At 41.9% G+C, this 22,095-nt stretch overlaps 1 protein-coding gene across 1 annotated transcript in view; it reads left to right on the forward strand.

Annotated features, from left to right (window-relative positions):
• The window catches only part of ATAD2B (ATPase family AAA domain containing 2B), a 130,459-nt gene that overhangs the window by 44,706 nt on the left and 63,658 nt on the right, over window positions 1–22,095 (forward strand). Inside the window, exons 9-15 of the mRNA XM_038750873.1 lie at window positions 494–592; window positions 3,745–3,856; window positions 7,110–7,225; window positions 11,097–11,271; window positions 14,522–14,610; window positions 15,080–15,239; window positions 21,261–21,351. Of these exons, the coding sequence (XP_038606801.1) occupies window positions 494–592; window positions 3,745–3,856; window positions 7,110–7,225; window positions 11,097–11,271; window positions 14,522–14,610; window positions 15,080–15,239; window positions 21,261–21,351 (842 nt within the window). The remainder of the gene's footprint in view (window positions 1–493; window positions 593–3,744; window positions 3,857–7,109; window positions 7,226–11,096; window positions 11,272–14,521; window positions 14,611–15,079; window positions 15,240–21,260; window positions 21,352–22,095) is intronic.

The following is a 22,095-nucleotide window of genomic DNA, read 5'->3' on the forward strand; positions in this document are numbered from 1 at the left end:
TACGCAGTTTGAACTTAAGCATTGAACCCTTTCTAGTCTAGAAATTTAGAATTTAGGGAATGCTTCTAAACTTTTCCCAGTGCAGCCAATAGGATTTAGAAAGAGAAATGAGGAGTATAAGAATATGGATTTGGAGGAATTATGGTGAAGCAATAAAATGAGGTGTTTGTTTAGCTCTGAGATATAGGTAGGCATGGAAGAGGCAGTGCGAGGTTTTTCTCAAATGGATTTTTTTAGGGCACTCAGTATTTTATTATGTTGTCTTGTTTTTTAGCATCTTGGAAGATTTTAGACTGATTTGTGGAAAAATAGAAAAACCATGCTTTCCACAGATTCTAAATGTTTATAGGCATAAAAATCATTTACAAACTCAGGGAGCAAGCCAAAGCTTATGTTTTTGCATACATTCCCTCCATATTAAGCACTCGGTGGTTTTGTAATTTCTTCTACAATTGCCCCGCTAATTGAGTGTTTTCCTTTTTTTTTTAAATAGGAGAAAGAAGCATGCAATTCATAGCAGTGACACAACCTCTTCCGATGAAGAACGATTTGAAAGAAGGAAATCTAAGAGTATGGCAAGAGCAAGAAACAGGTATGCCAATTTGGGGTGCCTTTTTATGTAGTTGAAAAAGCATTCCCAATCATTTAAATTAGAATACAGAAAGAAAGTTGAAATCAGGAGAAACTCTTAAAATTCTAGAAAGTGTTCTCATTAAGGCTGTGCTGTAGAAAATTGGAACGTAATCTGAATGTCAGTCAAGTGAGAGATTTGATCAGAGTTTCCCAAAAGCCAGTATGTTATTCGAATTTTTAGGCAACCCGTGTTTTTGTTTTTTTATGTTCATGGTAGGAAGTTTAAAGTGAATTTCCCCAAGTATATTTTTGCAAAATGTAGTTCTGTCTTTTCCACGTAGCAATACTTTGTGTGTCCTGGTTAATAATGGCAATAAAATGTTCTCTTAGCCTCCCCTTAACTTAATCTCTGAGCCCCATGTGACAGGGACTGTGTCTGTTCTGATTAACTTGAGTCTATCCCAGAGCTTAGAACAGTGCTTGACACACAGTAAGCACTTGATAAATACCCACGTAATTAATTTATCTTACTTTTTTAGTCTCAAGTGAAAAATCTTGGCGTTTCACAGTACCAAGAAGGCAGTCCCAGTGAATTCTCACTTTAGACTGTCTCTCTCTCATGTGGCAGATAACATTTCCTGTCGTCCCCAAAAGTGCGATCCAAATTCTTTAAAAAGGGTTCCAGGGTTGCAGTTCTGCAACTTGGTAGACATGCAGGCTTGCAGTCCCCTTCATGATTCTTCTGGGTGAAGAAGCAAGCTTATTCATTCATTCATTCAATCGTATTTATTGAGCGCTTACTGTGTGCAGAGCACTGTACTAAGCGCTTGGGAAGTACAAGTTTGCAACGTATAGAGGAGGTCCCTACCCAGTAGCGGGCTCACAGTCTAGAAGGGGGAGACAGACAAGAAAACAAAACATATAAACCAAATAAAATAAATAGAATAATTATGCTTGCAGCTCTTGAGAGTATTTTTTTCAATATGGTATTCAAGTGCTTATTGTGTGCCAGGCACTGTACCGAGCTCTGGGGTAGATAACAAGCTAATCAGGTTGGACACAGTCATTGTCCCACATGGGGCTCACAGTCTTAATCCCCATTTTCAGGGTGAGGTAACTGAGGTACAGAAAAGTGAAGTGACTTGCCCAGGATCACACAGCAAACTTGCGGCAGAGCCGGGTTTAGACCCACGTCCTTCTTATTTCAACCTTGGCCTGTTTGGCCTTGGTGGTAGTGTATTAGCTGGATATTCCTAATGGGATGATGAGTTTTGGAGATTCTAGTGGTTCTGTACAGTGGTGAGTTTACTTCAAATTTATAATCAGCCAGAAACCATAGATAAACGCATCCTTTTAGAAAATATAGTATTTAAGTCTTTCAGGCCAGTGGGGGCTTCTTAGCATGATTAGAGCATGGTCCTGGGAGTCAGGTTGTGGGTTCTAATCCCTGCTCTGCCACTTGTCTGCTCTGTGACCTTGGGCAAGTCACTTCACTTTTCTGTGTCTCCGTTCCCTCATCTGTAAAGTGGGGATTAAGACTGTGAGCCCCATATGGGACAGGGACTGTGTCCAACCCAGTATGCTTGTATCCACCTCAGCGCTTCGTACAGTGCCCGGCACCCAAAAAGCACTTAACAAATACCAGAATTATTGTAAATGCTAATTTGGATATAGTATGGATAACGTGCCTGGTGATAGGATCTGGCCCTGGAAATATTTCCGATGAGGGTGGTAATTTTCCTATGGTTAACATGTGTTTATCATCACCTCATTTGGAACAAGAAGTTTTTTTTATAATTCAGCAATTTCAGTCTTCCGTGCAAACCTGCATTTAACATAATGACCCATTTTGCGGTGAGATGGAGATGGAAACGGATAGATGTTGATCTCTTGCAAATAGCACTCTCATAGTCCAACCCTACAGTTGGTCGGGCGGAAAGAGCACACCTCGGAGATTGCCGGGTCTTAGTGCTAACTGTGCAAATACTGGGATAATTTCTGTGGCCGTGCTGTCAGCGGTCAGGATTTCTGACGTACCCAGGTGGGCGGGTATGGGAGGAATCCTGCAAAATAGATGGCCAACCTTGAGGGGGTGAAGACAGCAGCTGCTTTAGGGTGCCAGAGGACGGAATCTACACCAAGCGTAGTCTCTCAAACCGTAAATGGACAAAGAAAACCAAAAAAACCCAAACCGTCCTGGTAAGGCTGCGACAATGTGCGGCACACATAATAATATAATAATAAGTATGGTATTTAATAATGATAATAATGGTATTTGTTAAGCGCTCACTATGTGCGCAGCACTGTTCTAAGTGCTGGGGAGATACAAGGTGATCAGGTTGTCCCATATGGGGCTCACAATCTTAATCCCCATTTTACAGAATGGGGATTTAGGTGCTTACTGTGTGCCAGGTACTGTACTAAGCCCTGGATGACGGCTTACCCACTTGTCCGGTGTCTTGCTATAGAGAGAGCCTGACTTGAGGGGAGACAAGTGTGTGATTGTGGCCCTTGTGCCAACCACCATCGCTGTAATTGATCTCTTTTGTGCAGTTTCTCAGGTCTTCAAACTAAAGATCGTCCGTTGTCGTCAGTGGCAGACAACATTCATATACCCAGGAAAGGGAAAAACTGGTGTGTAGGAGGACTGCCAGTCATATTTATCTTTTTCATACACTGATAATACTCACCATGTGCAGCTTTCTTGTCAGACGACATGCAGCTACATTTAGATGTGTGTGTGTATGTGAAATATCCATTTTAGAGAGGTCAGAAGCCCACTGATTCTTGTCATTTAGAATGGGCAGAAGATTGTGACGCTAGCCTAAACACCTTGATTTTTCGTATGTGCTGTCCTAATGGAGAGTTGAAATTTGGGGGCAGTTTTCCTTCAAAGAAAAAAGAAATTAAGGATATTATAAAGGTCGGGTAGGAAAACCGTGATGAATTGTTCAAAATATCACCAGAGAAACTTCAAAACACGTTTTCTTGGCTTGTTCTGAATTGATTTGTTTAGTATCAGTTCTGTTTGGAAGTAAGAGACCTGTCAGACGTGAATATCAGTTGGATGTTCTGAATTTCTGGATGATCTACATAAATCTCACCAACTGCACTCTCTCTCTCTCTCTCTCTCTCTCTTGTTCTCTCTCTCATAATTTTTACAACACACAGATGCTTGCCTATGAATTTCAGAGCGGAAGATTTAGCCAGTGGAATTCTGCGAGAACGAGTCAAAGTGGGGGCGAGTTTAGCTGATGTAGATCCAATGATCCTTGACAAATCAGTAGGTTTTTAATGTTTCTTTGAAGACGTGCCTTGTTGAAATTTAATTTTTAGACCACAGAAGTTCAGAAAATCAAATTCGGTGACCTGTAGTTGTGCAGGGAGCCACCTGTATAAAGGAGTGTACCAATTTTTCTTTTCCTTTGGCAGTTTAAGCACCGCAAGGGGTTATAAAGGCACGGCAACCAGTCAGTTGTAGTTAAGTGCCTAGGATGTGTAGAGATCTAAACTAAATGCTTGGGAGAGTGCAATATAGATCACTCAAGGAGCTGACAAGGCAATGGTGGCGACAGATGCAAAATCATTTGTGGATAGGAGGAAGTGCTGTAAATAGAATATGTAAATCTATATGCCGAGAAAATAGTGGAGAAGATGTGACTTGGGGAGAATCTCCTGGAAGATGTGGAATTCTGGCAGATTTGTAGTGAGATGTTCCAGGTAAGAGGGTGTAAGCCACGGATTAGAAGCGGAAATGTCGGGTTCACTAAATGCTCGGGAAAGTGCAATAAAAGTCAAATACACATTCCCTACCCTCATGGAGCTTATGCCATCAGGGAAGACAGGTGTAAAAGTGGTACTAGATAAGTGCTTACTATGTGCCAGGCACTGTGCTAAGCGCTGGGGAAGGGATAAGTTAATTAGGTTGGACGCAGTCCATATCCCACATGGGGCTCGCAGTCTTATTCCCCATTAATTAAAGATGAGGTAACCAAGGCACAGAGAACTGATGTGACTTGCCCAAGATCACACAGCCGACAAATGGAAGAGCCGGGATTCGAACCCAGGTCCTTCTGACTCCCACTCCGGTACTCTATCCACTAGGCCACGTTGCTGTTTGCATGAAAAGTGGAGCACTTTGGTATCATACGCTTCCCAAATGTCTCATCATCAATCGTATTAATTGAGCGCTTACTGTGTGCAGAGCACTGTACTAAGCGCTTAAGTCTCATCCGTGTAATGCTGAGCTACTATATATTCTCTGGCCAGACTGATGCTTTTTAAGGTGGGATCCAATTGTAGCTTCATGAAGAAGCGTGTTGCTGAAGCCCTAATCCTTCCGTTCCTAAGTCAGTGGGAATTACTAAAGCCAAGTTAGAAATGTCCACTCGAACTTTGGTCGGTATTTCTCATGTTTGGTTCTAACCTAAATAACCCGGCCTAAATAAATTGGTCAAATTATTAGCTTCTGTGTATGTTCATTAGGAATCAGGCAAGGTTATTCCTTTATTTTTTTCCCTTTTCCCACAAAACTTTCTGCCTCCATGTTGTCCTATTTAATTCTGAACGATGTGAGATTTCAGAAAAGTAGATGAACAAGTGGAGATATGGCATAGTCTTTGGGCTGAGTTGTAAGAGTGCAGGTTCTGTAAACCTCTGGGGTGGAATTAAGGTGTTGACCTCGGAACTCTTTAAGGTGTCCTGTATCGTGAGTCCAAACCACTGGACTGCGGGTAGTAGCCTTTGGCATTTAGTGAAAGCCGGTCTTTTAGGATTATCGGAAAAGAGGCCTGAAAGATTCGTCATTCTGGAAGACATAGCCCAATGACTTGATTGGGATAGTCAATCAGTGGTACGTACTGAATGTCTTCTGTATGCAGAGCACTGTACTAAGTGCTTGGGAGTGTACAACAGCATAAATAGACCCAATCCCTCTCCTCAAGAGCCTTACAGTCTAGCAGGGGAGACAGGCATGATACATTCAGAAGGGGGAAGCAACAAAGTATAGGGGTAGGTACATAAGTGCTGTGGGGCTGGGGTGAGTTCCCCTGTGCTTCAGAGATAAATCTAAGTGAATAGATGATGCAGTGAGGATCGGGGGGAATAGGGTAGGGAGATGAGAGGTTAATCAGAGAAGGCTTCCTGGAGGAGATGTGAACTTAGCGGGGCTTAGAACAGGGGGTTAGGGATGGGAGGGAGTGACAAAGGGGTTGACAGTGCGAGTCAGGAATGAGATTCATTCATTCTTTCAATCGTATTTATTGAGCACTTACTGTATGCCGAGCGCTGTACTAAGCACAACTTGTACTTCCCAAGCTCTTAGTACAGTGCTCTGCACACAGTAAGTGCTCAATAAATGCGATTGATTGATTGGAAAGTAGAATTCGGCAACAAGTAGAGACAGTCCCTACCCGCCAACGGGCTCACAGTCTAGAAGTCCAGTGAGTAGATTAGTATTAGAGGAGTGCAGTGTGTAGGCCGGGCCGCAGTGGGAGAGTAGCAAGGATAGGTATCGGGTGAGAGAGGTGACTGCCCTAAAACTGAGAATTTAACAGAATGTACAAGAACAGAAAGAGGGAAAAGCTAAATCAGATCTGAATTTCTAAGATTGTACAAGAATAGAAAGAGGGAGAAGTTAAATCAGATCTGAATTTCCATTTCACCCGTAGTTAAACAGGTTACAGCAAACACCGGAAGTTTTATATAACTTTGTAAACGAAGGTGTTTGGGGAAATGGACCAAGTTGGTGATGAGCGGATTCGCTTTCAGCCCATGGCAGGATCTTCAACACTGCTTTGCATCTGGCCCCCCAAGAAGACGACAGGCATGGAGTCAGAGAGAGTATCCTCTCCTGCATTTTAAAGGCCCTGCCAGGTTTGATCAGCTTCCTTTTCCAGAAGACTCTGGAGAAATATCCATATATAATATATATATATAAAATAAATATATATAATAAATATAGCTCCCAGGTTGTGACTCTACAAAGTGTGGGCATTTGTCGCCTGGAAGTGATCCCAAGCAAGCTTGCAATTTCCTCATCAGTCCCTTGAGCTCATCCTCGCCTCCAGTAGGGATCCAAACCTGAGCACAACTGGAAAAGCAGCTGAGATACTAGAAAATTCTCTCGGCCTATCAACCTGTCATCTGCCTCTCGTTGGAATTAACCTTCGCTTTCTAGAAGTCCCAGGTGGGGCGGAAAGGTTTTTGTTTCACTGAACTATTTTCTCTTTAGGGAAAGGGATAGTCACAGCATCAGGTCATGCCTCAGTTTGAACTTAGAATAAAGATGAGAGGGCAATTGTGAGGCTAGCCCAAAATGCAAGCTTGAATGTATTCGTGATAATTTATTGGGTAGCCTTTATTTTTTATTACTGATTGGCTTGCTGCAGAAGTATTTTTTAAATTCAAAACAAAACATTTTTTATTACTGATTAGCTTGCTGCCGAACTATTTTTTAAATTCAAAACAAGGTATAGCAGATTCATATGAGAGAAATTATTTGCATTGTCCTGTTTTTTTTTTTCCCCTCCCGCAAGGTGCGCTTTGATTGCATAGGCGGATTGAGCCATCACATTCATGCTCTAAAGGAAATGGTGGTATTTCCTCTGCTGTATCCGGAAATTTTTGAAAAATTCAAAATACAACCTCCAAGGTAAGCTTGGTGATTTTACCGATGTTGACTTGACTAGTGGCTCCCTAAAATGTTGAGAGATGTTGCTAAGGAGGAGGAAGAGAGGCCGGCCGCTATGCAGGCAGTCTTCTGACTTACAACTCCATTGGTTCCTGAAAATCAAAGTTGGAACCAATTTCCTCATAAAGAATGATGTCATAAATGGGAGATGGGTTCCTGAATTTAGGTGGACTACCCTCTTTTTTACAGAATTATGTAGAATTGTATATTCAATTATAGGTGAGTGGTAAAGCTACTCTACTGTGTTTCCACAACAAGGTTCCCACGTTTTACTTCACTTGAAGTAAAATGGCTTTGTCAACCCTGCCTGGTGATCGGGTAACCCACCTGCTCTGCCTTCCCGTCTAGATATTGCGTGGCTCTGTGGAAAGAGCCCGGGCTTTGGAGTCAGGGGTCATGGGTTCAATCCCGGCTCTGCCAGTTGTCAGCTGGGTGACTTTGGGCAAGTCACTTAACTTCTCTGGACCTCAGTTCCCTCATCTGTAAAATGGGGATTAAGACTGTGAGCCCCCCGTGGGACAACCTGATCTCCTTATAATCTCCCCAGCGCTTAGTACAGTGCTTTGCACATAGTAATCACTTAATAAATGCCATCGTCATTATTATTATTATTATTATTACCTCCACCATGGCTTTTTAAGGTTTTTCTCCCTTTCCCTCCTGATTCCCAAGTACCCTTTAGTGCCAGGGAGAAAGCTAGCATTGTACCAATGGGTTGTAAAGCTGAACAGCAGTTAGAATCATTCAGTCAATCAATCAATCAATCAATTGTATTTATTGAGCACTTACTGTGTGCAGAGCACTGTACTAAGCGCTTGGGAAGTACAAGTAGGCAACACATTGAGACAGTCCCTACGCAACAGCGGGCTCACAGTCTAGAAGATAATAATAATGTTGGTATTTGTTAAGTGCTTACTATGTGCAAAGCACTGTTCTAAGCGCTGGGGTAGATACAAGGTAATCAGGTTGTCCCACGTGGGGCTCACAGTCTTCATCCCCATTTTACAGATGAGGGAACTGAGGCCCAGAGAACTTAAGTGACTTGCCCAAAGTCACACAGCTGACAAGTGGCGGAGCCGGGGTTTGAACCCACGACCTCTTGACTCCAAAGCCCGTGCTCTTTCCACTGAGCCACGCTGCTTCTCATTCAAATGCCGGTAATAATAATAATAATGATGGCATTTATTAAGCGCTTACTATGTGCAAAGCACTGTTCTAAGCACTGGGGAGGTTACAATAATAATAATGATGGCATTTATTAAGCGCCTTACTATGTGCCAAGCACTGTTCTAAACACTGGGGAGGTTACAATAATAATAATGATGGCATTTATTAAGCGCTTACTGTGTGCAAAGCACTGTTCTAATCGCTGGGGAGGTTACAAGGTGATCAGGTTGTCCCACAGGGGGGCTCACCGTCTTAATCCCCATTTTACAGATGAGGCAACTGAGGCACAGAGAAGTAAGGTGATCAGGTTGTCTCACGGGTGGGGGGGGGCTCACGGTCGTCATCCCCATTTTCCAGATGAGGTAACTGAGGCCCAGAGAAGTGAAGTGATTTGCCCAAAGTCACACAGCTGACAATTGGCGAAACCGGGATTTGAACCCATAACCTCTGACTCCAAAGCCCGGGCTCTTAGCCAGAAAGAGCAGCCTTGGGGAACTGGTGGGATAGGACAGGCCAAAAGACAAGCTAGAATCCTGACCATATTGGCCCCCCCGCAATAATAATTATGGAACTCGTAAAGCACTTACTGTGTGCCAAGGACTCTTCTAAGCACTTGGGTAGGTACAAGTTAATCAGGTTGGACACCGTCCCTGTCCCACGTGGGGCTCACTGCCTTATGAGGTAACTGAGGCCCAGAGAAGGGAAGTGACTTGCCCAAGGTCACACAGCAGACATGTGGTGGAGTCAGGATTAGAACCCAGATCCTTCTGACTCCCAATCCCATGCTGTCTCCACCAAGTCACGCTGCTTTCATTCATTCAGTTCATTCGTTCATTCAGTTGTATTGATTGAGCGCTTACTGTGTGCAGAGCACTGTACTAAGCGCTTGGGAGGTGCAAGTTGGCAACATATAGAGACGGTCCCTACCCAACAGCGGGCTCACAGTCTAGAAGGGGGAGACAGACAACAAAAGGAACAAAGTCGTCAGAACAAATAGAATTATAGCTATATGCGGGCTCACAGTCTAGAAGGGGGAGACAGACAACAAAACGAAACATGTAGGCAGGTGTCAAAGTCGTCAGAACAAATAGAATTATAGCTATATGCACATCATTAACAAAATAAATAGAATAATACATATGTACAAGTAAACAAAATAGAGGAATAAATCCAAATGCTGTGGGGAGGGGAAGGAGGTAGGGCAGAGGGGGGTTGGGGAGGAGGAGAGGAAAAAGGGGGCTCAGTCTGGGAAGGCCTCCTGGAGGAGGTGAGCTCTCAGGAGGGCTTTGAAGAGAGGAAGAGATGAGTGGAGGGAGGGCATTCCAGGCCAGGGGATGGACGTGCGACGGCGGGACAGGCGAGAACTGCTTCTGACCACGGCCCCCTCACCACTTTTCCCAAAGCCCCTTCCCTCTGACTACGCAGCGTTGGCTCGTTAGGAGCTCCCGAAGCACCTGCAGAGGGGGGTTTTCATAGTCCGCCCAAGCTGCGTGCCTTAAAGTACCTCGTTTCTGATGGGATTTTGAAGGTATCGAATACCAGCAAGTTGATACGAGGAGTACATCTTTTCAGCATAATACACACTTGGAGAGCCAAGTGTCCCACGTAAAAATAGTGAAGTGGGAGAGTTTTTAATCAGTACGGAAATATCGTCCACGTCTAAATTAGCACCACTGTGTCTATATATATACACGCATATATTTATCCATCTGTTCTAAAAATGAAGTCTCAGTGTTCGTATTTATGTTCAAATAAACTCTTACAAATGGGTCACCTTAATTTCTGAAGACATCCCTTTTGGTAATGCAGAAAGTGACTGAGAAAAAATGAAGATGCATATATACAAATGTTTATTCATTGATTAGATAATCTAGTGCCTTTCCTCTGAAGAAAATTTTGAGTTTCATTATTAGTAAAATTCAGCATCTAATTCATTGCATGCCTCTTCAACTCTGCCTTTATATTTCAACTCCAAAACAATTTGCATATTTTCAAGGCTATTCTAAGGTGTTTACTTCCTGTAAGATGTTATTCGAAAAAAGTTATTCAGTAGTATTTACTGAGTGCTTATTGTGCGCAGAGCACTGTAGTAAGCACGTGGGTAAGTACAATATATCAATATAGCAGAGGTGGTAGACGCATTCCCTCCCCACAACGAGTGGACTATGCATAACTTTCTATCTGCATCATGCTCTGTAGTGGATTTCTGAGGATTAAATAAAATGCCATCCTCTTCATGGGAAAAATTGTGGGGGAAGGTGAATATGCGTTCTGTTCTAGGGTTGTGTTGTTTCATTCATTCATTCATTCAATCCTGTTTACTGTGTGCTTACTGTGTGCAGAGCACTGTACTAAGCGCTTGGAAAGTACAGTTAGGCAATAGATAGAGACAGTCCCTACCCAGCAGCGGGCTCACAGTCTAGAAGATGGGCTCACAGAAGGGCAGCAGTCAATCTATCGAGATTAAAGGTTTCACGTGTGGTGTCTTTGACACAGTTGGGTGAGAAGTTGAAGGATTATCTAGGTTACCCTGTAACTCCAGGCCAGAGAGCACTGAAGTCCTATATTTAAAGAGGTTCCTCTAAAGAGGCCTCGGTTTATATAAATGGGAGTTTCAAATCGTCACGGAAGTAGTGGTAACATCATTTTGCTTTTGCTTTTGCAGGGGCTGCCTGTTTTATGGTCCTCCTGGAACTGGTAAAACCTTGGTAGCCAGAGCCCTAGCTAACGAATGTAGTCAAGGCGATAAAAAGGTGGCTTTCTTTATGAGGAAAGGAGCAGACTGCCTCAGCAAGTGGGTTGGTGAATCTGAACGGCAACTTAGACTTCTGTTTGATCAGGTTAGAGCAATCGTATTTTATTTAGAGTTCTTGCGAATTCAATCCCGTTCGGATGTTTGACACAGCCTTCGTGTAGAGACAGTAGTTTTGCTAAAGGCCACAGTCATCAGGTAAACAAAATGTTTTGAGAAGAAATTTCAACCTGTCAGTCAATAGTTTGAAGTGCCTAGTGTATGCAGAGCACTATATACTAAGTGTTTGGGAGGGAGCGATCAGTTGATGGTATTTACTGAGCACTTGCTGTGTGCAGAGCACTATACTAAGTTCTTGGGAGAGTACAGTAGAGTTGGTAGACATGTTCCCTGTCCACAAGGAACTTGCAGTCTATAGGGGCTGATAGTCATTAAAATCAATCAATCAATCAATCGTATTTATTGAGCGCTTACTGTGTGCAGAGCACTGTACTAAGCGCTTGGGAAGTACAAGTTGGCAACATATAGAGACAGATAGCAGTATAAGGATACATAGATAAGTACTTTTGGGCTGGAGTGGGGTGAATATCAAGTGCTTAGAACAGTGCTTAGCACAACAAGTACTATCATTAAGTGCTTACGGGGTAATAATAATAATATTGATGGCATTTATTAAGCGCTTACTATGTGCAGAGCACTGTTGTAAGCGCTGGGGAGGTTACAGGGTGATCAGGGTGTCCCACGGGGGGCTCACAGTCTTAATCCTCATTTTACAGATGAGGTAACTGAGGCCCAGAGAAGTGAAGTGACTTGCCCAAAGTCACCCAGCTGACAATTGGCGGAGCCGGGATTTGAACCCATGACCTCGGACTCCAAAGCCCGGGCTCTTTCCCCTGAGCCACGCTGCTTCTCCCGCTGCTTAAATGTGCTACACACAGATTTAAGTGTGTAGGCAGTGTAGAAGGGAGAACTAGCAGGGAAAATGAGGGCCTAGTCAGGAGAGGCTTTTTATCTGTTTACCTCTGTGACAAAGGTAAGCGGCATAGTCTCTGGATTCAGGGAGTTTCCAGTCTAAAAGTAGAGATGGAATGATTTACAGAGAGGACAGAGAAGGGAATGGAAAGATGGATGGGAAGATGAGTAGGTGCTTCAGCCGTCGGTAAACTGTTTTGTACAAAAATGCTGTAGGTAGCTGTGGGTGGAGAATGTGCTGAGGTGAAAGATGGGGAGAATGTGATTTGGGGTGGAGGAAAATCATCGAGGAAGGACTCCTGAATTAGGTAGCATTTCACAAAAGCTAATTGGAGGTGGAGGGAGCGGAGGTCTGGTGGGATTGAATGGGGGAAGGAGTCCCAGGAAGGGCATGGGCAAGGAAGTGAGGGACAGGAGGAATAAACTCCCCAAGTTGGGCTTTAGTGGGAAAAGAAAACTGGGAGAACAGACCGAATGCCTTATAGCCAAAGACCTGGAGTTTCTGTTGGACACAGAGGAAAAGAACCACCTTTGGGGTTCTTTTTGAGGCGAGACATAAGCAGAATGTCATATTAGAAAGGTGACTCAGAGAGCGAGAGTGAAGTGTGGACTGGAAAGGAGAGAACCTGGAGATAGGGAGACCAATGGGGAGGTGACCGCAGTCGCGTGGCCAGGGTATGAGGAGTGCCCAGATCAGGAGAGTACTGTGCTCTGCACGCAGTAAGCGCTCAATAAATACGATTGAATGAATGAATGAATGATGGTAGCTGTTTCGAGAGGGAGGAAGGGTTCTGGGAATTGTGGAGGAAAAACTGGAAGGGTTTAATTACAGACTGAAAGCGACAATCGGAAGACATTGAGGAGTCAAAGATAATACTGAGGTTGTGAGCTTCTGGCTCAAATCTAAATACTTTTGAGAAAAACCTGGTATTTCAATTTTGATTCGAAATAAAAATAAATAGGGCCTGGCATTAACCCGATTTAACCTGCTTTGTACCCCAGAAATAGTAATGTGGACTCAACCCAGAACCCTGTTTGCCATTTTTTCCCTGTATATCTCATGGTAGTTTTTCACTTCTGTTGTTGGCTATCCGTTCTTCCCCTCCTTCCACCTCCCTGGGCAGTCCTGCCTCCTCTTCATTTTTCTCTCTGTTCCTCCACCTCTCCTTCCACCCACGGAGGCTCAGCCATAGAAACATCCCATGGGAGTCTGAGAAGGGGCACTGCTCCTTGCTTCCCTCCCCTCCCTACCCAAGGCTCTTCTTCAACAAGAAGGTCCCTGCTGCAGTAGCTTCTGTCCACTCTCACTTCGTTATTCCCATTATCTACCTTTTTGCCCTTACTTTGGGTAATGGAATCAGTTCGTGTCCTTACCCTGTGGGTCTCCCATAGCCAGGAACTCCTTGACTGGAAATGGTTTTAAAAACACAAACTAAGCAAACTAAAGCTGCAGGGACTTGAAAAAAATGGAGCAAAAATTTAAAACTAATTTACCCGAAAGTCCTAGAATTACCACCAAATGATTTTTTTATCCCCCAAATCGTTATCCAGCTTGTAAAATTTATACTTCTCACTTTTCATTTGTCTGCTATAAAGTAAAACGTTTTAAACATCTGTCCCCTTGTATGTCCCATTGTACAATGCTTCTTTCATGTAGTAGCAGTCACTTGCCATCTTGTAGGGGCAAGTCTTGAAGTGGTTATTGAAGCCACACCTGTGCTCAGCATCATCAAGGATGGATTACTGTTCGTTTAAGTGACTAGCTCCAGTTTCCTCTCACTCTTTCCTAAGAGGTGATGGAGAGAAGTGCCTCAGCATCCTTCATGTACCCCCAATTCTGCTATAACATGTACTTTCAGTGTGTTTCGACTAGAATGCTGTGTAGGGAGCAGCTTTCCATAAACGTGATGCACACGAGCTTGTCCGTCGTGATGGAATTAGGGACCTGCAGAGTGAATTCTGCTAGGTTTTGCAAGAACGCTGCCCTTGTGTTAGTGGAGCGCTGATTGTAGCTAAATTGTCCTGTAGACTTTTCTTTTCCAGGCTAAAGAATTATCAAGTCTTTTAATTTATTTATCAGTCCTGTATTCCCACTTTCTTTCCTCTGTGAAAGAGATCTTTATTTAACGGTGCTCAGAGCTTGACTCGGTATTCTGTCAGCCCTGGAGCCAGGAAAATGTATGTCCCTCCATCGGTAAACCAACCTTCTTTATCAACTCTGAATTTGGCCTCAGTATGCTGTATTTGGGAAACAGGATGCACTATTTGAATTTTCATAAACTACATGACATTGTTTTAGATTAGCCATGCTTCCTCGTTACTCCACGGTTTTGAATCGGGAAATAACGCTCACTTTTTGTTCCTAGGCATATTTGATGAGACCCTCTATAATATTTTTTGATGAAATAGATGGTTTGGCTCCGGTTCGGTCAAGCAGGCAAGATCAGATCCACAGGTAGCTTTTCTTAATACAACAAGGGAATTCTCTGTAAATTTGAGTTCTGTTAAAGTATTTTTCCATCAATCATTTTGGCATAGTTTTAATTTACAGTAAATTTCTACCTGCAAATTAATATATGCAAAATAGCAATTGCCATTAGAAAAGAATCAAGCAGAATGCTCCTACTGATTGTATAATTCCTTTCTTCTGCAATTTGATTCTCTGTGTCATCAGCTATTTAAATGCATTCTGTTGTTTGGGTTAAAATTCACTGATAGTGATTGGGTTGTATGAAAACTCTTAGAGGGATCCAATAAAATGTTTTCAAATGTTTAATAGCAATTTATGGCAATCTGTCTAAATGGTCTGTATACAGTGAAGTTTCAGTTTTTTTATTCTTTATAATTATGTGTATTTTGTATAGAATTGTAAAAATTATAAGTATAAAAATATGTAATTGTTTCTCTTAAAATGTTGGCCGTAGTTCTATAGTGTCTACCCTGCTTGCTCTTATGGATGGACTGGATAACAGAGGAGAAATTGTTGTCATTGGTGCTACAAACAGACTTGATTCTATAGATCCTGCACTCAGGAGACCTGGTCGTTTCGACAGGGAATTTCTTTTCAACTTGCCGGATCAAAAGGTAAATACTAGGGTAGAGTCATATATATTGAGACGTGCATGAATATTTGCTAGGAAATCTGAGAAATTAACATTTGGCTGGTCGGGGGGGCGGTGGAATCCACATTTTCTACTTTGGTAAAGGAGTCTGGGGGAGAAATAATTTTCTTGGGATCATATAAGGCATCTATGCCCTTGGAGCAAGGATTATGTGTACTAAAATTGAAACTGCAATTGCTGAATGTGCAAGGGTACTAAAACCCAGAAGTGTTTGTCTTCCTAATACTGTCAACTCTCCCTATAATTGTGCCCACCGTAACAAACGGCTGTAAAATTGTTTGCGTGCATTCCTAAGATGCATCGAGCCAATTTGATATTACCAGTATTGTGCCAACGTGCAAAGTTTCTAATAACCCTGTTTTGTGGTCTCCTGTATTGAAGCTAGTTTTCTGTTTTGAATACTAGGCAGAAATTTTGGTTTAAGTCAATTTTAACTCATAAAATGTATCCAGAAGAAGCTTGAGAAATTTGGTAGTTCTGTACACACTAAGCACACACTTAATAAATACTCTTACTACTGCGCTACTTGAGTCGAGGAAAAACGTTCGTTATGCTTTGATTTCAGTCTGTTTGCTAAGCTCCTCCAGAACCTGCAGTAGCTTATGAACCACAACAGCCTTGGGAAGTGAATGTTTCTTTGTTGAGCCAGGGTCCAAATCTTGAGGAATTAGGAATTAAAAATAATAAAATAAAATAATAAAATAAAAGAAAAAAAAGAAAAAAAGAAAAAAGAAAATTAAATTAAAAAAATAATTAAAAATTAGGAATTTTTAAACTTTTCTCTGTAGCCCAGTTGGAATAAATACCAAGCCAAATGGCTACTTCCATTTCCTAGATTCCGAGAGTAGATGTCCTCCATATCCCAGAACTGCTATTCTTTTTGTGGCCCTGGCATTTTATTAGAGCAAGTAGTAATCAGAGCCCTTCTCCAACTTTACTGTGAGTTGTTGTTACTGGCTGGGCATCTGCGGGCTTATTTACCATTTAGAATTTAGCGTTGATGTTGCCAGCAGATTTCTAGTTGCAAATCATTGTTCTATTTTAAGCAGCTGTGACTGGGATCCTGTCTCTGTACTCAAATGTGATAGCAACATTCATAAAGGTTCCTTTTGAAACACAGCACAGTGCATGGTGGTAAAATCTCTGTGCTGTGCCTAAGAAGCCCTAGCTGAGCTTTGATTCCATATTCCTTTTCCGGACTTATTGAATGCAGACGTCCCTTAAGGTAGTAGACACAAAGTTGTTTCGTAAGTTATAGGTGAAATGGATCAAATTCTCCAGTGTCGCAGATTCTCAGGTGGTTGGACCATTATGGAACTGATTTTCTTCTGGCGAGATAAACTGAGCCATAGGGAAACCTAGATGTAGTTTTTTACCCCAAGCATCCATTTTTTTTCCCTCTGGTCCTCAGATTTTCAGTGGAACTGGGCTAAAAACATTGACTCTTCCTTCACTTGGGAAGCAATGGAGGCGAGGTTTGACTGGGTCAGTCAGTGGTATTTGAGCACTTACTGTGTGCAGAGCACTGTCCTAAGCGTTAAAGATTCTGTTTCTTATTTGGGGAGGGCTGCACAGGATCTGGGGTCAGAAACAGGACCCAGGCATCCCTTCTTTGGGACGTGAGTGGAATGTGGCAGGACCTTTTCTTACCTTTTCTGGTAAGTGGACCCGTGGGTCCAACTACTACGGTGAATTCAAGAGCACAAGCTTTATCTACAGCCTCAAATGCAGGGCAAGGGTGGGGACTTGTTGTCGACTTGTACTTCCCAAGCGCTTAGTACAGTGCTTTGCACACAGTAAGCTCTCAGTAAATACGATTGAATGAATGAATGAGGGTCACTTTCAGCCCACCTCTATCTGAAGTTCAGGGTGGAGGAAGCCCACTGCTGAAAAATTCAGATTGGGGAAAGTTTCACGAATAAGCCCATTGTGGGCTGGGATTGTCTCTGTTGCTGTATTGTACTTTCCAAGCACTTAGTACAGTGCTCTGCACACATTAAGCTCTCAATAAATACAATTGAATGAATGAATGAGGGTCACTTTCAGCCTACCTCCTTCTGAAGTTCAGGGTAGAGGAAGCCCACTGCTGAAAATTTCAAGGTTTGCTATTTAGATTTGGAAGAGTTTCACGTATAAGCCCATTGTGGGCTGGGATAGTCTCTCTTTATTGCCGTATTGTATTTTCCAAGCACGTAGTACAGTGCTCCGCACACAGTAAGTGCTCAATAAGTACAGTTGAATGAATGTAATGTGTCACAGAGGCAGAGTGGGCTAGTGGTAAGAGCCCGGGCCTGGAGGCCAGAGGACCTTAGTTCTAATCCAGTCTCCACTTGCCTCCTTTGTAGCCTTGGGCAAGTCACTTAAGTTCTGTGCTTCAGTTACCTCATCTGTAAAATGAGGATTTAAATTCACCTACTTAGACTGGGAACCCCACGTGGGACAGGGACTGTGTCCCAAACCGATAGCATCTATCCCAGTGCTTAGTACAGTGCGTGCCTAGTGTATAGTGCTCAAGAAGTACTATTACAGAAAAAAACCCCAAAAAACCCACAGGTGAAATGCCTATTTCATAATTGTTGCATCTTGTTTAGAATATTTCACTGCAGGATTATATTAGAAGTTTGGGCCCTCAGAAATTTTAACTGGTTCCCTATCCACTTGTATTGTTAGCATTATCAGAGCATATCGAAGAACCTCTACACACACACGGTTTTGGAAGTCTGCGTACTAGAAAAGTAGTGAGAATATTTGCGTCAAGTTATTCTTCATTGTGAAGTACAGTAGGAACCATTGACTCATTCATTCAATCTGAGTTAGGGCATTGGAAATGGAAGATTGACTCACCATATTTATGACTTTAAAAAAATTAAACTGAATCTTTAAGTGTCTTATTGATTCGTGTGAAGTTTTTTAAGCATTGTGTCAGTTTTTTATGATCAGTGGTTTCAGCGGGCTTGTAAAAGCAATAACCATCACTGGTCTTTTCAGGCAGATTCATACCCATGAGTTCACCATCAGTGGTGTCAAGTCTTTAAATCTAGGCACTTTGTATATTTGCCTTTGGTTTTGGTGTGGCTTACTTTTCCACTGTTTTTCTTTTCCTTTATTAAAGCCACATAAGTTGCCACATTCAAATGGTGAGGACCCAACAGACCTGCTCTTGAGGGCCCTCAGGGAAGTCTGTTCCCTGATCCCAGACTAGACCTGTTAACCTTACAAAAGTCATCTTGCAGTGCATGTGAGCGTGAGTGGCTTAATAAAACTTAGCATCACTCAGCATCACTGGGGCAAAAACTGGATATATTTTTCTCCTTTTCCCAACCCTAAATTCCAGTGCTCCGTATGAAGTGTCTCTACGGGAGAGAGAGATAGAGAGATGGGGATAGGGGGAGGGAGAGAAAGAGAGACTGTCTATTGTGAAGAGCTGTACCCTGGAATGCAGTGCTCACCTTGAATGGCAGGGGTCCAGAAAATCAAAGGTGATATTTATTGAGTGCTTACTATGTGCAGAGCATTGTATTAAGGACTTGGGCGAGTTCAATACGACAAAGTTGGTAGACACTAGTGAAAACAGCACGGTCCTTGGGAGTCAGGGGACCTGGATTCTAATCCAGACTCCGCCGTTTGCCTGCTGTTTAACCATGGGCAAGTCACTTCACTTCTCTGGGCCTCAGTTACCTCATCTGTACAGAGGGGATTGACTGTGAGGCTATATGTGGGAGGGACTGTGTCCAACCCGATTGATTTGGCACTACCTCAGTGCTTACTATAGTGCTTGGCATGTAGTAAGCGCTTAATAAAGACCATTTGAATCAAAAGCAGGTTCCGTGCTTACAGTCTAGAGGCCCAAATGCACATTCTAGAAGACTACCTCTCCATTGCACTTGCACGTGTAGACTAATCCATCAGTGGTATTTATTGAGCTCTTACTGTGGGCAGAGCATGTTTTAAGCCTTGGGAGAGCACAGTACAACAGAATTAGCAGACATGTCCCCCGCCCATAATGAGCTTCCATTGTAGAGGGAATGTAGTCTCATCATCAGTCAGTCAGTCAATGGTATTTATTGGGCGCTTACTATATGCAGAGAAGTGTACTAAGCACTTGGGAAAGTACAGTACAACAGAATTAACAAACACAGTCCCTGCCCATACTGACCTTGTGAAGACTGGGGATTTGTGCTGCTCTACTGTAGGACTATGCATTCCTTAACCAACCTCACGAGCATGCACACCACCGTTTCTTCCAAATCATACCGTACTACCCAGTGAGGAAAATGTTGTTGAAATAATATTTCCTGATTCACTAACAACCTGCCTTATTTGTGGTGTGATTGAGATGTTTTTCACATCTTATGTATTTAAAATTTAATTCATCAGGAACCCCATCTTCCGTAAAGAGTATGTGTATGTGTATACTCATACGTCCACACATATATATCTCAAAGGTAACATTCCTGGTGGTGAGGTGCAACTACATGTTAGAGATAATAGGCAATAGCCCATATATATATATATATATATATATATAAATACATACACACACACCTGGAAAGAGAGCTTCTGACACTGTTATTCCAGAAAGGTGCACTCATTATGTCTATTAGAATGGTACCTTTACCTTGCTGTGACCTCAAATTTTAACGCTCCAGATAACCAATCATGCAGATTTCCAGACTTCAAACATAATTGGGCCGCCACATTTATCAGTCTGATCTTGGGCAAGTCACTGCTTCATTTACCTCATCTGTAAATGCAGCGTGTAGAAGCTGCAGAAGCAGCCGTAGAATCTGTAGAAATAGCGTGGCTCAGTGGAAAGAGCCCGGACTTGGGAGTCAGAGGACGTAGTTTGGTGCCTGCACATAGTAAGCGCTTAACAAGTACTCAAAAACAAAACGTATTAAAAAACCTCCGTAATCTTAGCCAAGAAGTTGGTTTCAGGGCTCGAGATCCTAGTGATGATCAGTAGTTACAAGGAAAAAAAAAATTCTTAGTGGGGCCCAAAAGTTGAAATAGAGTTTTTATAATGCCGAAATGGTAAGATTTCATCTTATCGTAGCGTTTAGCTAAGGTTTTATCTTAGCTAAGGTTTTAATTTTTTAAAATTTCAATTTAATTTTATTTAAACTAAATTACATTTAATTTTACTATTTTAAGATAATATGTTATCTTAGCTAAGGTTTTATCTTAGCTTGAGAGCTAGTCTTACCTCCCTAGGTTGTCCAGACTCGAGAGGAACGGTATTAAGTATGTCAAGATTTTTTCTTCCAAATGCTTGTTCCAAAATGTTTTACAAAGACAAAAACCTCCAATGTGGCAGGTATTGTTGCAGAAAATGCCAGAATAAGAGGTGCCAATGCGCTCAACTATTCCAGTAGTTTGGCGGATTGAAAAATGATAAAATGAAAAATGCATAATGAATGAATTACTTTTGGAACCCTAAAATTAAATTTTCTGATGTTGGAGTATTGAATTTGTTACACTAATTAGTAATGTACTTTTCAGAGCAGTGTTAGTGGGTTGATTCAAACTGAATTGGCTACTAGTCTTTACTCCCTTTTATTTTATGAATCTACGGAATAATGTGTGATTTCTCATTCATTTGCAAGTTATTAAATAACACATCTAGTAACTATAGAAGCAATTTTCCAAAGCCACAGAGGCTGTTTTTGTAGTAATACAATCTGTGTTTAACCTTCAAATTGAAAAGTGCATTCTCTTCACTTTTGGAATGTTAAAGTACTGTGTTGCCAATTTTGCAAACATTTCATGGAGGCTGAAGTTTGGAGAGAAACCTGAATGAAACCTTTAAAGGGAGTTAAGTTGGATTATGTTGAAAGTAATGTGATATTTTTTTTCTGTCACCCCACAAATTCTAATGAATGTATTTTGAGGGATTATGAAGGATTTTTCCTGGATCATTATAATTAAAGTGGTCGTGCCAAAACCTGTATAATGTATCCGTATATGGTTGCTATTTTCTTAGGCAAGAAAGCACATTTTACAGATCCATACCAGGGACTGGAATCCCAAATTATCGGATGCTTTCTTAGCTGAACTGGCTGAAAAATGTGTTGGTAAGTTTTGTTTAAAGTTCTGTACTTGACTGTTCCCCTCATCTTTGTTTTCCGTGTTCAGGCTTGGAAGGTGAATTGAGTGAATGTGTTAATATTATACCATGTGGAAGGTTTAACTTTCTGTGTTCATTTTAATATTTTTCTAATTTTAAATTTTATTTGAAAGTCAGTCATTGGACTACTTGTTTAAATTACAAATGTAGCTGCTGTTATCAAATAACAAAATTCACAAAAATAATGTAGCAACATCTTTCACTAAGACAGACAAGTTACAATTTACAATGTCTCATTTAAGACATTTAGGCAAAAAAAATAGGCCTAAATCTACAATAAACAAAATCCCGATTTGGGGGAGGGGATAGTTTTTTTACATTACAAACCCCCTCTCCCTGTCTACAAGTTTGAAGAGGGGCCGTGGAAGGAGTATTTTTCTGAAACTACCACATATTCCCCAAATGCATACTGGACAAATTTATTGTTAATAAACCATTCACGAGCAATGCTGATCTGGCACGGAGGGAAAACTTGGCTGTCTCCCGGGGAGGAAACTATTAAAGTCCTAAATCCTTCCTTGGAGTATAACGAGAGTATGTATATGTGTGTGTGTATATATATATATATATATATATATATGTATATACATACATTCATATATATGGAAGATGGGCAATTCAGGATAAAACTAGTTGCTCTCAAGTAGGTCTAGATTAAATGAAGTATAACAGTAGGTAACCAAAACATACA

The sequence above is a fragment of the Tachyglossus aculeatus genome, chromosome 9, assembly GCF_015852505.1.
Source record: "Tachyglossus aculeatus isolate mTacAcu1 chromosome 9, mTacAcu1.pri, whole genome shotgun sequence".
In the NCBI taxonomy this organism is placed as follows: Eukaryota; Metazoa; Chordata; class Mammalia; order Monotremata; family Tachyglossidae; genus Tachyglossus; species Tachyglossus aculeatus.